The 16,278-nt window shown below is 42.4% G+C and overlaps 1 protein-coding gene across 3 annotated transcripts in view; it reads left to right on the top strand.

Moving 5' to 3' along the window:
- Positions 1 to 16,278, top strand: part of SOAT1 (sterol O-acyltransferase 1) — a 1,410,727-nt gene that overhangs the window by 1,098,177 nt on the left and 296,272 nt on the right. For all 3 annotated transcript variants that reach the window (XM_044085246.1, XM_044085245.1, XM_044085244.1), the window contains exon 11: positions 3,442 to 3,571. In XM_044085246.1, the coding sequence (XP_043941181.1) occupies positions 3,442 to 3,571 (130 nt within the window). The remainder of the gene's footprint in view (positions 1 to 3,441; positions 3,572 to 16,278) is intronic.

Raw genomic sequence — 16,278 nt, forward strand, 5'->3', positions numbered from 1 at the left:
AAACTAAGAGGCTTAGAGTTGTTGTGTCTTTTTGGCTTTTCCCGGTTAGGGGTCACCACAGCAGAACTCCGGTCCGCTAATGATTGGTAGTTGAGTTTTACATGCCGAGTTACCAGCCCTGATGCACAACCTTCAACGAAGGTACGCCCATTCACGCATGTCTCCACGCAGAAGACGCTCTAGCTGAGAATTGAACCGGATAGCGTTTTACTGCGAGGCAACAACGCTACCGCAGCACCACCACCGCGGGTAATATTTACAATTTAATCAGGCTACCATTTATTTTTTTTTTATATCTGCTGGTGAATTAACGATGGCTGGTACATAATTACTTTTATTTATTGATGCCCTACCTCTGTGATGGCATTTCAAAAATGCTGCTTTCCACAGCTGATGGATCCTGCCATTCCTTGTGCTTCTGTTAATAAACCTGAGCAAATTTGCTAGAGAACAACAAGATTTTTTTTAATTTGAGGAGATGAGATCGGGCTCTCCTTTATCATATGTTTTGGGTTGAACTGCAGTTTCATTGTATGATGAAAGCTGATTTGTTAGACTAAGTTTAGACTCACTGAATGGAGTTATTTTTTATTGTCGTATGATAGTGGAGAAGGAATACCCATTTTGAAATGGTTTGGTATGGTCTCTACTACCATGGAGTCTTGTTCCCCTTGTAGAGGTGAAGGGGTGGAGGGCTTCCCTGCATATGGAAGGTGTTTGAATCCTTGCTGGAGAAATCTGAGTCACCCATATGTTGTTTTTAAGAGTTGGAGCTTTGCTTTTGCTCTTTGGTTTCCTGCTCATGCTGATTTCTTAGGGTTGTATATTAGAATATGGCGAGGGATTTACTGTTGTTATATGGAACCTTGCTTTTATGATTAGAATAGGGCGAGGGATTTACTGTTATACAGAACCCTGCTTTTATGATTAGAATAGGGTGAGGGATTTACTGTTGTTATACGGAACCCTGCTTTTATGATTAGAATAGGGCGAGGGATTTACTGTTGTTATACAGAACCCTGCTTTTATGATTAGAATAGGGCGAGGGATTTACTGTTGTTATACGGAACCCTGCTTTTATGATTAGAATAGGGCGAGGGATTTACTGTTGTTATACAGAACCCTGCTTTTATGATTAGAATATGGCGAGGGATTTACTGTTGTTATATGGAACCTTGCTTTTATGATTAGAATAGGGCGAGGGATTTACTGTTGTTATACAGAACCCTGCTTTTATGATTAGAATATGGCGAGGGATTTACTGTTGTTATACAGAACCCTGCTTTTATGATTAGAATAGGGTGAGGGATTTACTGTTGTTATATGGAACCTTGCTTTTATGATTAGAATAGGGCGAGGGATTTACTGTTGTTATACGGAACCCTGCTTTTATGATTAGAATAGGGCGAGGGATTTACTGTTGTTATACGGAACCCTGCTTTTATGATTAGAATAGGATGAGGGATTTACTGTTGTTATACGGAACCCTGCTTTTATGATTAGAATAGGGCGAGGGATTTACTGTTGTTATACGGAACCCTGCTTTTATGATTAGAATAGGATGAGGGATTTACTGTTGTTATATGGAACCCTGCTTTTATGATTAGAATAGGGCAAATGATTTACTGTTATACGGAACCCTGCTTTTATGATTAGAATAGGGTGAGGGCTTTACTGTTGTTAGACGGAACCCTGCTTTTATGATTAGAATAAGGCGAGGGATTTACTGTTATACGGAACCCTGCTTTTATGTCAAGACATTTATATTTTTAGGGGCTCTGTCATCCATGGTTGATGGGTGTGTGTGACTTGGACTTAATCAGGACCCAGCTGTTGAGGGTACTGGGAATACTTTTACAGAATTCTCCAACCATATGCCAACGCTCGGCATCTCCTATCCTCACACAAAACACTCCTCCAAGTATCCAAAAGCAACAACAAAGCCGGGGACATCCTCCACTCCAACCACATTTCTAAACATTGGAACTCTGTCCCCCAACACATCCTAAATGCTACCAACCTACACCAATTCAAAACTCTGCTCAAAGACCACCTCACTAACAGCCAGCTCTGCTCCTGCACCAAGCCAGGCTAATACCACATAAGCCCACATCAAATTTCATCCCCTAAATTTTATAGCCTCCATGTATACCCCACTCCCACTTGTTAACCACACCTATCAGCTACCTACAATCAGAGTATAATTTGAAAGTTCCTTTTCTTTTGTAAGGGTATACATATGTACACGTATTAAAGTATACTCAAATGATCAATTAAAGATGGATGCCTGCCTCAAAAAAAAAAAAATGTGTGTGTGTATGTGTGTGTATATATATATATATATATATATATATATATATATATATATATATATATATATATATATATATATGGTTCTACCTGAGATAGTCGACACTCCAGAACACCGACAAGTGAATCGCGAGCGCCAGAAGATCGACAATGCAGAAGACCGACGTGACGAATGAAAACACCGACGCCGAGGATGCCAACATGGGAAAAGGCTGTGGAAGTATGTGGTAGTGACGGACGTTAGGGTGCGAGTAAGGTAAGTGTGGATATTGACGGTCTGTGGGGATAGGGGTGGGTTAAGTGAGTTAGGGTCAGTGCGCGGGTTAGGTAAGTGTGCGGTAGTGAAAGTCTTTGGGTTAGGGGCGGGTTAAGTGAGTTAGGGTTAGGGCGCGGGTTAGCTGAGTGTGCGATAGTGACGGACCTTAGGGTTAGGGTTGTAGATAGTTGTGTATGTGAGGTTTAGTGTGGGTTTGTAAGGATTTTGGTGTGCTTGTGTTGTGTGTGTGTGTGGTTTTTGGACAGGGGATGTGTTTTGTTTGTTGATTGTTGTTATTGTGGTGTGTGCAGTGTATGAGGTTTCGTGTTTGTTTACCGTCGGTTATTTCGTTGTCGTGCATGTGAGGTTTCGTGTTTATGCACTGTCGATTATGTGGTGTCAGTGATTACGTTGTCAGTGTTCTGCAGTTTCGATTGTCAGGTAGAACCATATATATATATATATATATATATATATATATATATATATATATATATATATATATATATATACAGCCACAACTTTAATATATTGTAGTAACTTTCTCCTTTTCACTAAAGTGCCTATTGTATATTGCACTTTCTTTGTTATCTCTAAATATTTCTGTTAAATTATATGTAAAACTGACACTGTACCTGTCAATGTTGTTATTTTATTGGAGCTTTTCTTCCTGGGCCTCCGCTGAAAATGGGCTCACACCCAGATGGACTATCCCTGTCAACAAATGTAAAATAAGTAAATAATTTAGTATAGTATCAGTAATAGTAGGGCTCTCATGGGAAGGCTGAGGAATTGAATCGTATGTATTTTGTCATACTGTCCAGCTTGGTACTAGGTTGTAAATAATGTATTGTGTTATATTACATTTTTTTCAGGTACTTGGTTGTCTATTCTATGTATACTACATATTTGTTCGGCTTTGTATACCTTTTTTCCGGAACATGAGCCAGGAGCAGTTCAGTGCACGGGTGCTTGTTCTCTGCATCTTCAATTCAATTTTACCAGGTGAGGAGTGCATTTTTGATTAAATATTGAATAGAGGGTGTCCTGCAGCTTTCCTTCTGTATATTAAAGCTGCAAGCTTTGCACACACGTTTCCCGTATGGCACTGAGTTGCTGCGCATTACTTTTTATTGCTGATTGCTGTTGTTTTAAATGTAGTATTTTTGGGCCATGTAACTAGGTGGGATTAGAATGTGTTAAGTTTCAGTTTGGGAAATAGCGATTTGCTGGAGTAGTTATGCAACAAGAACTACCAGGCCGCTAGTCTTACCATAAGTGATATAGTCCCCATGTTCCTTACTTCAGAAGCTTTCTGCAGTGGTTAGCAATGGGGATTTCTTCTTTTTCTGTCCCGTGTGCAGCAGTATTTTTCTGTTTTGTTGTATGGCTGTAATCACGTGGATAGTCTGCTACATGCAGTAATGTTAATGGTCAAGTTAGGAGAGTTTGTCTAACTATTCTTTTTCACTTCTGCCCCTCCCATAGGTAGGTTGATCACAATCCTAATGTTCATCTCAGAAAGGTTAATGCATGTAATGCTTAAGTCATTGAAGTTTTGTAAGTGATGTAGCCAACAGTTCCCAGGCCGGGGTCTTCAGCCACACTGCCTCATTTGCTTGGGTAGGAAGGATGACCTGCAGTAGTGTCATGGACACTAACGCTAACCTGGATGTCTGACATATAAACAAGAGAAAAGCTTGAGATATATCAATTTTCCTTAGGTGGTGGCTATTGTAGTTTCCCAGTGCAGTAACAGCCAGGGTGGTCCCTTTAGTGACCACAAAGCAGTGCCCGTGTGTGACCATAGTGACCACAGAACAGTGCCCGTGTGAGAAGATGAGGAAGCTGGAGGCTAAATATTGGTTATTCCCATCTGTTGTGAAACCTATCCATAAAGCAGCATGGTGGGCGTCATTTGGTGTCCTCTTCACTACAGCTACCAAAGAGTTGAGTTCACAGCTACCATCAGCCACTGGCACGAGACCTGTGGAGATGCACTTAACTGTCCGAGTGTGCGTAATATGGTTTCCATAATCACCTTACAGTTAAGCACCTTCTCTCTGCTTCTTTGGATGGGTTCCTCAAGTCTTGTTGCATAGGTTTGATGGACACATTTTGAACAAAGGATATATTACTTCCATGCTTATCCTGAGCCCTGCAAGATTTGTAACCCAAGACTGAGGAGCTACATTAGACTATCCTGCTGCTGCAGGAACCAGGGAGCAGATCTAAATGTTGAATTTTTGCAATTTGTTAGTAGATCCCAATGTTGGGCTTGTCCAGTTTGATTTTTTGACTAGTAGTAGTAGTACACTTCACTTGAATCAGCTGACATCCCAATGTTGGGCTTGTGCAGTTTGATTTTTTAACTAGTAGTAGTAGTGCACTTCACTTGAATCAGCTGACATCCCAATGTTGGGCTTGTGCAGTTTGATTTTTTTAACTAGTAGTAGTACACTTCACTTGAATCAGCTGACATCCCAATGTTGGGCTTGTGCAGTTTGATTTTTTAACTAGTAGTAGTAGTACACTTCACTTGAATCAGCTGACATCCCAATGTTGGGCTTGTGCAGTTTGATTTTTTTAACTAGTAGTAGTAGTACACTTCACTTGAATCAGCTGACATCCCAATGTTGGGCTTGTGCAGTTTGATTTTTTAACTAGTAGTAGTAGTACACTTCACTTGAATCAGCTGACGTCCCAATGTTGGGCTTGTGCAGTTTGATTTTTTAACTAGTAGTAGTAGTACACTTCACTTGAATCAGCTGACATCCCAATGTTGGGCTTGTGCAGTTTGATTTTTTAACTAGTAGTAGTAGTACACTTCACTTGAATCAGCTGACATCCCAATGTTGGGCTTGTGCAGTTTGATTTTTTAACTAGTAGTAGTAGTACACTTCACTTGAATCAGCTGACATCCCAATGTTGGGCTTGTGCAGTTTGATTTTTTTAACTAGTAGTAGTAGTACACTTCACTTGAATCAGCTGACATCCCAATGTTGGGCTTGTGCAGTTTGATTTTTTAACTAGTAGTAGTAGTACACTTCACTTGAATCAGCTGACATCCCAATGTTGGGCTTGTGCAGTTTGATTTTTTAACTAGTAGTAGTACACTTCACTTGAATCAGCTGACATCCCAATGTTGGGCTTGTGCAGTTTGATTTTTTAACTAGTAGTAGTAGTACACTTCACTTGAATCAGCTGACATCCCAATGTTGGGCTTGTGCAGTTTGATTTTTTAACTAGTAGTAGTAGTACACTTCACTTGAATCAGCTGACGTCCCAATGTTGGGCTTGTGCAGTTTGATTTTTTAACTAGTAGTAGTAGTACACTTCACTTGAATCAGCTGACATACCAATGTTGGGCTTGTGCAGTTTGATTTTTAACTAGTAGTAGTAGTACACTTCACTTGAATCAGCTGACATCCCAATGTTGGGCTTGTGCAGTTTGATTTTTAACTAGTAGTAGTAGTACACTTCACTTGAATCAGCTGACATCCCAATGTTGGGCTTGTGCAGTTTGATTTTTAACTAGTAGTAGTAGTACACTTCACTTGAATCAGCTGACATCCCAATGTTGGGCTTGTGCAGTTTGATTTTTAACTAGTAGTAGTAGTACACTTCACTTGAATCAGCTGACATCCCAATGTTGGGCTTGTGCAGTTTGATTTTTAACTAGTAGTAGTAGTACACTTCACTTGAATCAGCTGACATCCCAATGTTGGGCTTGTGCAGTTTGATTTTTAACTAGTAGTAGTAGTACACTTCACTTGAATCAGCTGACATCCCAATGTTGGGCTTGTGCAGTTTGATTTTTAACTAGTAGTAGTAGTACACTTCACTTGAATCAGCTGACATCCCAATGTTGGGCTTGTGCAGTTTGATTTTTAACTAGTAGTAGTAGTACACTTCACTTGAATCAGCTGACATCCCAATGTTGGGCTTGTGCAGTTTGATTTTTAACTAGTAGTAGTAGTACACTTCACTTGAATCAGCTGACATCCCAATGTTGGGCTTGTGCAGTTTGATTTTTTAACTAGTAGTAGTAGTACACTTCACTTGAATCAGCTGACATCCCAATGTTGGGCTTGTGCAGTTTGATTTTTTAACTAGTAGTAGTAGTACACTTCACTTGAATCAGCTGACATCCCAATGTTGGGCTTGTGCAGTTTGATTTTTTAACTAGTAGTAGTCGTACACTTCACTTGAATCAGCTGACATCCCAATGTTGGGCTTGTGCAGTTTGATTTTTTAACTAGTAGTAGTAGTACACTTCACTTGAATCAGCTGACAATATGTTAAGGTAATGTCACATTTGGTGTTTGTGTCCAGTCATGCACGAGTGTACAGATAATACGTGGGTACCTGAGAATACCGCGGTCTATAGTTCATTAATGTACTGCCCTTGTTCTCTGCTGGAACTCATGCAGAGATGTGAAACTTGGTTACGAGTCATACGAGTTGTGCTTTCATCCAGTGCACATTCCAGATGGGGTTGAACAAAGGTTTAAGTACTGGGGAACTTAGAGTTCATGCTTTATTTTTTGATGCAGAAACTGTCCCCCCCCCCCATACTTGTACTTACCATATTTCCAAACCTCCCCATTCACCCCCCCCCGAGGTAATGAGAATGATCACCATAGGGAGAAGGGGTTGCTGCATGTAAGAACCATAGGGAGAAGGGGTTGCTGCATGTAAGAACCATAGGGAGAAGGGGTTGCTGCATGTAAGAACCATAGGGAGAAGGGGTTGCTGCATGTAAGAACCATAGGGAGAAGGGGTTGCTGCATGTAAGAACCATAGGGAGAAGGGGTTGCTGCATGTAAGAACCATAGGGAGAAGGGGTTGCTGCATGTAAGAACCATAGGGAGAAGGGGTTGCTGCATGTAAGAACCATAGGGAGAAGGGGTTGCTGCATGTAAGAACCATAGGGAGAAGGGGTTGCTGCATGTAAGAACCATAGGGAGAAGGGGTTGCTGCATGTAAGAACCATAGGGAGAAGGGGTTGCTGCTTGTAAGAACCATAGGGAGAAGGGGTTGCTGCATGTAAGAACCATAGGGAGAAGGGGTTGCTGCATGTAAGAACCATAGGGAGAAGGGTTGCTGCATGTAAGAACCATAGGGAGAAGGGGTTGCTGCATGTAAGAACCATAGGGAGAAGGGGTTGCTGCATGTAAGAACCATAGGGAGAAGGGGTTGCTGCATCTAAGAACCATAGGGAGAAAGGGTTGCTGCATGTAAGAACCATAGGGAGAAGGGGTTGCTGCATGTAAGAACCATAGGGAGAAGGGGTTGCTGCATCTAAGAACCATAGGGAGAAGGGGTTGCTGCATGTAAGAACCACTGATCTGTCAGCAAAGAAAGTGGAGCCGGCAGAAAGACATCAGGAGTTGAGGCCAACAGTAACATTTTCAGAAGAGGATGGGAGGAGATTTGGAGAGACTCTAGATGTATGCAAGGAATAGGTTCCACTTTAGCCCAAAATGAGCAAATGGTACTTAGTGCTGGGTTGGAAAGGTATTTGTCAATGACTGTACTTTTAAACTGAAATGGAAGGAAGAATGTCATGATGGAAGCAGAGGAAAAGGTAGGTTTTTAGCCAGAGGGCAGAAGGTGAAAAGTCATGAAATAAGTGGAGGAATGGTGACTTTTACGATGTCTGGGCACTGTTACAGTGTCGTGTGAGAAATGGGGAGCTGAAAGAAGTGATGTACTAAGGGAGGGTGGTCATTACTTAGTATTACAATGCAACAATGTAAAATTAGGAATCTAGGTAGGAAGATGGGGAGAGCTGCACACACTGATGCAGGAGAGGATGGTGGACATTACTTAATGTTGCACTGTAACAATTTAATGTAAAGTGGTGCAGCGGTTAGCGTTGCCACCTCAAAGCAAGAGGTTCTCCAGTTTGATTCTTGGCTGGGGTGCCTTCTGTGAGGAGTCTGCATGCCCTCCCTGTAGTTGCGTAGGTTTCCTCCAGGTGCTCAGGTTTCCTCCTAAATCCCAAACACATGATTGGCCCTAGGTGTGAGTGCATGCATGTGTGTGCCTTCTGTGGAAGGTTGGGTGCCGGGCTGGCAACTCGACACTGTAAAAACTCCACTGCCTATCATGAGCGGACAGGTGATCCCCTGTGGTGAGGCGACCTCTAACCGGGAAAAGCTGAAAGAAGAAGAATCTGGGTAAGAAGATGGGGAGAGCTGCATGCAGTGATGCAGGAGAGGATGGTGGACATTACTTAGTGTTACACTGTAACAATTTAATGTAAGGAATCCGGGTAAGAAGATGGGGAGAGCTGCAAGCAGTGATGCAGGAGTGGATGATGGACATTACTTAGTGTTACACTGTAACAATTTAATGTAAGGAATCCGGGTAAGAAGATGGAGAGAGCTGCAAGCAGTGATGTAGTAAGGGAAGGTGGTCTTTACTTAGTATTACATTGTAACAATGTAATATGAGGGGTCTGGGTAGGACGATAGAAGAGCTGTAGGCAGTGATGCCGAGGGGAGGGTGGGCATTGAAATGTGGATCATTGATGAGAGAGTGAGACTTGAAGATGTAATTGTTTAAGGAATAATAGAGATGGATAACGTGAAGATGGAGTGTCAGTCGCATCACTAGTGAGGTCAGAAGGTCAGTGAAGAGGAAAAAGACCCCCCCTTGTATAGCTGGGTTAAGTGCTGTGATAGATAATAGAGGAAAGTGGAGGGGAAGCTGGTACATTATGTATAACCCACCGCACACAACAAGACAGAAGCATGAGAAAATGAAGGAGTGGGACTGAAGGACGAGAGTAGTATCATCACGGAAGAATCTTAATCTGCCAGGACCAGACTGGGATATTCTGAACTCTAGGCTGATGAGGGAGCACCAGCTGATCCAGGCGTTGGACCATGAGCAGTTTACCTGTCATTACAGAAATTGACCCCCCCCCACCACAAGTAAGCTAGAAAAATATTCTAACTATACCCTTTGTAATCAAGAGGGACTGTTGTTATGCGAACCTCCTATGCTCTCATGAGCTGTACAAAGCCTTTTGTAAGATATTATTACCTGCTAGGTGGAATGCAGTTCCATTACAAATTCTGAAATTCACTGAATAGCCTCAGTTTTACTTTCATCTTAACGGCTTCCTTACTGAATCACATTAGTTTGTGTGAGTAACCATCAGCCAAACGATTTTACTGAAGAAGGCAGAGTTTTTCATTACCTCACTATGTAAAATTTGAAATTCTAAGTATGGTATCATTTTGCACAAGTGCACTGCTTTATAGTTCACTGTAGTTTTAGATACGTTCGTTAACTTGATTAGTGCTGATTGCTGTAAAATTTGAAATGGACTTTTCTGCATGTGACTCTGCAGAAAATAGGCCGTCCGGATTAACTGGACTGTCTCTGTTAACAAATGAAAATAATAGATATTGTTTTTGTTTACACCTCACATTTGTTTGCCGGATTAACTGGACTGTCTCTGTTAACAAATGAAAATAATAGATATTGTTTTTGTTTACACCTCACATTCGTCTATGGTTAGATTGTGTGACTCCGATTTATTTTTAAAAATCTTGTTACAATGACTTGTGTTGTAGCTCACATTAGTAAGGCATATCAAATATTGCATGATAGCTATAGGAAGCCATTACAAGAGGTCAAAAAAGACTGAAAAGTGGGATTAGATATGTAATTCACAAACAAACAATGGGAGGACATATGTATGGCTTGCAAATATGCAACAAAGTCTAGAAGATTTAAGATTTTTGCTTGGAAGTGTTTGCATAGATACTTTATACCCCAAGTGGAGTCCAAAGATTTTTTTCCTCTGGTAGAATGGCAAATGTTGGAGTTGTGCTGGGGAAAAAAGAGGTAACTGGAAACTTATGTTTTGAGAGAGTAAAGAGTTGGCAGGCCTTAAAAATTCACTACAGAGTATTCGGTCAGAAATATTGGGTGAGCAAATTATTATTAATTATTTTTGAGCTGGGATACAAGATCTGAATTGCCTAGACACAGTAAGGCCTTATTAAGTTTAATTCTGGTGGCTGCCAAAAACAATTGCTAGAAAATGGAAATTAAAATCTAAGCGAATTATACTTGAAATAGTGAATGTTGTAACAGAGATAAAAACAGAAAGTGGGATCTTTAGAAAAGGGTAGGATTAAATTACATAGGAAAAATGGGAATTGTGGGAACAATACATGCAGAAAAATGTTTTGGAGGATGAATGGAATGAGGCTTAAAAGAAGGCAGGAATTGAATAGTATGTATAATGTTGGTTAGATTATACATCACATATTTATTGTAATATATTCTATAATGTTTGTAAATGTGAACTTGTTAATATGGTTTGATTACTTTTATATAAATATGTTTGCTTGTATCGCAAGTAATAATTTAATAAATGTGTTTTTAAAAAAAAAAAAAAAAAGCAAAGGGCCTACAGGAGGTGAAAATGAGAGGGTGTAGAGGCCAGGGATGCATCAGTGATGTTGAGGGCGGCAGCAATGAAAGTTGAAAAACAGCATGCAGAATGGAAGGAAGGCCTTTTATTAAACATGTAGCAGAAAGAAGGAAGACTGGACCACAACTGGCCAAGCTAAGCAGAAAGGAGAGGTACAGCACAGAACACTTGGAAAAAGCTGAGATGCTGATGGATACTGCACTTCAGCCTTCACAAAGGAAAACAAGAAGATGGTGCCATGCCAGAAAGGTGGCAGGGCAGAAGTGCAGTGAAAAGTGAACAAGCATTGGGATGAAGATGTGAAGCGAGACGAAGTGTCTTGGGAAGTATGAAGCACAAGGAGCCGTGTCCTCGGACATTTCCCTGATGGAATCAGATAAAAACAAAATGGAAGAAATCCAAGATGGAGGTGATGGGATCAGCAGATCACTTCATAGTGCAAAATATGCTAGAGGACTGAAAGTCAGCAAGAGAAGTGTGTAGTTCGGGGACGGGGGACCTTGAAATACCGGAGAGTCTGCAGGCCCTACTGACGTAGTAACAGTGGCAGCGAAAGAGTTAGAGACAATGCTGAGGGGAAACTTTTAGTATTTGTAAACAACAGTAAATCTGCAGGACATTAACTTAAAAGTGAATTCATGCTTAAAAGCAGCTGTCAGTCAAACCTGATCCATTTTTATGATGGTGTTACAGGTGGGCTTGACAGTGCACTAACGGTAGATGTGGTTTTCCTGGACTTTAAGATCTTTGATTTGATCCCATAATAAAGGCTAATAGGAAAACTGGAGGGTCTTGTAAAATCAAGATTGAGGTGTGGATATCTACTTGGCTGAATGGTAGCACACACAGTTTTGGGAAGATACAGTGCAAGGAATTGGAAAAAGTGAGTAGTGGAATGCAGATGTGGGTTTGTACTCTTTAGCATGTATATCTGAGAGAAGAGTGAACACTGTCAGCCTCTTTGCTGATGATACAACGATATGTGCAGAAATGGAAAATGGGGTTAGGGGAGTCTAGGAATGGATTTGGAAAGGCCAAATAAGAAGACAGAGTATGTTAGTTTACATTCAGTGCAAGAGATACCAAATATCACACTTGGGCCACTACAACTCTCGTGTGAAGCCATAGCGAGGGAGGTGAAATTGATGGAGGAGGATACACTACACAAGCAAAGAGATTATGCTTTTGCTGAACCAGGCCCTAGCCTGCCATTTTGGAAGTCCTACAAAGAAAGGGATGCAAGATTACCTGAAGGAGTCCAAATGAAAGCTAGCACAAACCTGCACGAGATGGAGGGAAGGGATGTGCCTGAGAAAGGTGTGTAGCTCCCCTCATGAGATAGAGGGAAAGGATGTGCCTGAGAAAGGTCTGTAGCTCCCCTCATGAGATGTAGGGGAAGGAATGTGCCTGAGAAAGGTCTGTAGCTCCCCTCACGAGATGTAATAACTGTGCACATGCTATTGCCCTACAGTTAATTACACTGTTCTCACCACCATCCTTGCAATGAAGTCAGTTGTGGGTTTACAGCATGACAGTCTTTCTGCACATAGTCTGGTTGGTGCCTGCAGATACAGACAGTTCAAAATGTGCACACTGCATTTGAGCTACTGGGGGGTGGGCTTCAGAAATGATAACATCAAGGTTAAGGAATGACAGCAGAAACCGGTTGTGCATCTTTCTAAATATAGACGTAAAGTTTGCCAAGGAGAGATTTGGTGGGAGCAGTTAGTACATCCCATTATGTGTACTTAATTTATCCCTGTTTGAGTAATGTTGGCTGTGCTGCTTTAATTTATTAACTATTTATTTATTTGTTAATGTTTGCTAACATTTGTTAACCGGGAAAGTCCGACTTTGATCAAAGCCAATTTACAGCAGAGGCGTGGGGAGAAATGCTCCAGATGCATGTCTTTGTAACGTGGGGAGAAATGCTCCAGATACATGTCTTTGTAACGTGGGGAGAAATGCTCCAGATGCATGTCTTTGTAACGTGGGTGGAAACCCACATGAACGCAGGGAGGGCATGCAAACTCTGCACAGAAGGCACTCCAGCCAAGAATCAAACTGGAGAACCTCTTGCCTTGAGGCGACAATGCTACCGCTGCACCACTGTGCTGTCCATCTAAGGCCAGTGGACACAACTGCGCTTTTCAGGAGCAACCCAACACCACTGTCTGGTTTAACTGCTAGCAAAGATTCGGACAGTAGGCAAATGAACTGCAGGAAGCAGCACATTTCCTGGCTCATATTAATCCTCTGCACTGCAAGACATGGTAAACTGCTGCTCTTCATTTACATGTGATGTCCTTCAAGGATGCATCTGCAGTCCTTACAAATGGGTTGTCCTGTCGTCAGGCAGCCCTTCGGTCGGCCGGATTCCAAAGTCTGGGTCTGGCCTCGGCTGGTGTCGCACTTCACCCGACGTCATCACTGCAGGTCTTCGGGTATAAAGGCATCAGCCGACGCCATTTTCCTCAGTCTTTCTTGCCGCGTGGCACCCGAAGCAGAAGCTGTTCGCAAGTGCCGGTCGGTCAGATCCAGAGATTACTACTACCGAATACTACTTCGAAGACTTCTAAAAGCTAAGTACCCCGTTGGGGACTCTTTCTTGCCTCAGCCGATGTCAGAAAAAGTGAATAACTGTTTAACTTGTGGGAAACAAATACCTCATAAAGATTTCCACTCTTACTGCTTACCTTGTTTAGGCCCAGACCACGACGTAGCAGCTTGTTTAGCCTGTGCTTCCTTCAACCGACGAACGCTTAGGCGTCGGTCGGAGTTTGCTGAACAGTTTTTCGGCTCAGATTTTGCGTACATTATGCTGTCGGATCCTCCGACTACTCAAATTGTTAAGAAACGCAAAGAAAAGGACCGACACTCGCGGTCCGCGGTTTCGGCCGAAACCACGGTTAAGCAAACCGCGAGTGTCTCGGTTTCGGCCGAAACCGAGCAAACGAGTCAATCTTCAGCCGAATCCATGACTACTACCGAGGCCCCTTCTACCCTAGTTGAATCGGCCTCTGAAGTTTTGCCTACTACCGTGGTTTCTCAAGAATTATCGGACACCGTCCCTTTGGATGTCTCTACCCCAGCACGTGGTGCTGCTAGGCCTCCTGCAGCCATGTCTATAAAGGCCTTTGCCAGGGCTAAAGCAGCCAAAACTGCTAAGTCTGTGCCTGTTAAGCCCCCCTCACACAGGCCCAGTTCCAGTTCTCAAATGCTTACTCTGGCAGAGGATCTCATCTCTTTAATAAGGGGATCCCAATCTCACCCAGACAGGGCCTCTCAACCTCCAGAAAAGAGACCTAGAGCAGAGCCCCCTGAGCCAGTGCCCTCAGATGACTCTTCTGATGATTCAGACAATACAGACCATCCAGAGGCTCCTTTTTCTAGTTATGAAGATTCCGATGCTGAAGAATCGATTCCTTCTGCCTCTCCACCAGAGGAATTTTCCTTTGGAGAAACCTTACATGCCATGAGAGAGCAATTCCAATGGCAGGGACAAGATTTCTCAGATTCAAGAAAAAGGCTTAGGACCTTTTTACACTTACCGCAACATAGGCCCTTAGCTATACCTCCAGTTCTTCCTGTTGTGGATGATGCATTTAATGATGCTTGCACTGCTCCTGATACTTTACCTCCAGCCCCTGCTAAGCCCGATAGGTTTTACAGGGTACCGGACACTCATCACCACTTATACAAGGCTCCTTTTGCAGATCCTGAGACTATCTCCCAGGGGCCTAAGGCAGTAGCTTCGACCTCAGCGAAAAACCCTCTCCCTTCTGAAAGGGAATCCAGGTCCTTAGAGAGATGGGGTAAAAAAGTATACACCTCTGCTACTCTCTCAGCTAGAGCTTTGAACTGTCAGTTTCATATGATCCAATACCAAGAGTTTATGCTTGATCAGTTAACTAAGAAACTGTCCTCTGATGATTCCTTAGATAAGAAATATGTTCTAGAAATGGTGAATAACATTCAGCAGGTTAGTAACCATTCTTTAAAATGTGGCTATGATGCACTGGAGGCTTCATTTAGATCAGCCATGACTGGCACAGTTATAAGAAGGCATGCATGGTTGAAAGAACAGGTCTTGCTGGATCATGTTAAAGCAAAGCTATTAGATGCTCCTATGGATAAGGTCAGTCTATTTGGTTCTCCTGCCCAACAGGTCATGAAGAAAATGGAAGAGAAGGCAAAATCTGTACAAACAGTTAAAGATTTCTTACAGGTTCAGCCCCCAAGGTTTAGCAGGAACTGGCCTTCCAAAAATTGGTCCTTTCCAGACTCCTCTAAAACTCAGAGAGGCAGGAATAGACGTTCCAGAGGCAGAAATCAATCCAGAGGAGGTGCCTACAGGGGACGCCAGTGGCAAGGCAATAACCAACGAGGCACAGATGCAACCACTACCACTGCATCAGGACAATCACAGTGACTTGGCTCTGACACCGCCTACCAGGGAACAAATAGCAGCACCCTTAGGCGGAAAGTTAGCCTTATTTTCAAAAAACTGGCACTATATCACAAGAGACAAGTGGATTTTGCAAACTATAGACCAAGGCTACAGGTTTCATTTCCACACTTTACCAGTAAAAAGAGGAATGCCAAACCTACCACCAAATCAAAAGACAGAAGCTCTAAAACAAATAGCTCAATTAACAAAGATGGGAGCTGTGGAAAGGGTACCACCTACAGAACAGGGCAAGGGATTTTACTCCAGACTCTTCCTAGTACCAAGAAAAGAGAAAAGTTGGAGACCTATTCTCGACCTGTCCGCTTTAAACACATTCATCATTGTTCCAAAATTCAAAATGCTGACTCTACAGCAACTTCTTCCCATGCTGGGCAAGGAGTATTGGCTGGTAACTCTAGATCTCAAGGAGGCATACCTGCACGTCTCCATACGACCACATTGCAGAAGATACCTCAGATTTCTTGCAGGATCAGAGCATTATCAATTCTCAGCATTGCCCTTTGGCTTATCTACTGCGCCCAGAGTGTTCACGAAATGCCTGGCATCAGTAATCGCTCACTGCAGGCTTCAGGGAATCCAAATTTATCCATACCTGGACGACTGCCTGATACAAGCGGACAACAGAAACAAGCTGACACAAGACTTACAAAGAGTCATTTGCTTACTACAAGCCCTGGGATACACAGTCAATTTAAAAAAGTCAAGACTGATACCATCCCAAACAAGAACATTCTTGGGTGCAGAATTGGACACAGTAAAACAGATGGCATTCCTAACTGA

The sequence above is a fragment of the Protopterus annectens genome, chromosome 10.part0 (genome assembly GCF_019279795.1).
Source record: "Protopterus annectens isolate FY-2018-M chromosome 10.part0, PAN1.0, whole genome shotgun sequence".
NCBI lineage: Eukaryota > Metazoa > Chordata > Ceratodontiformes > Protopteridae > Protopterus > Protopterus annectens.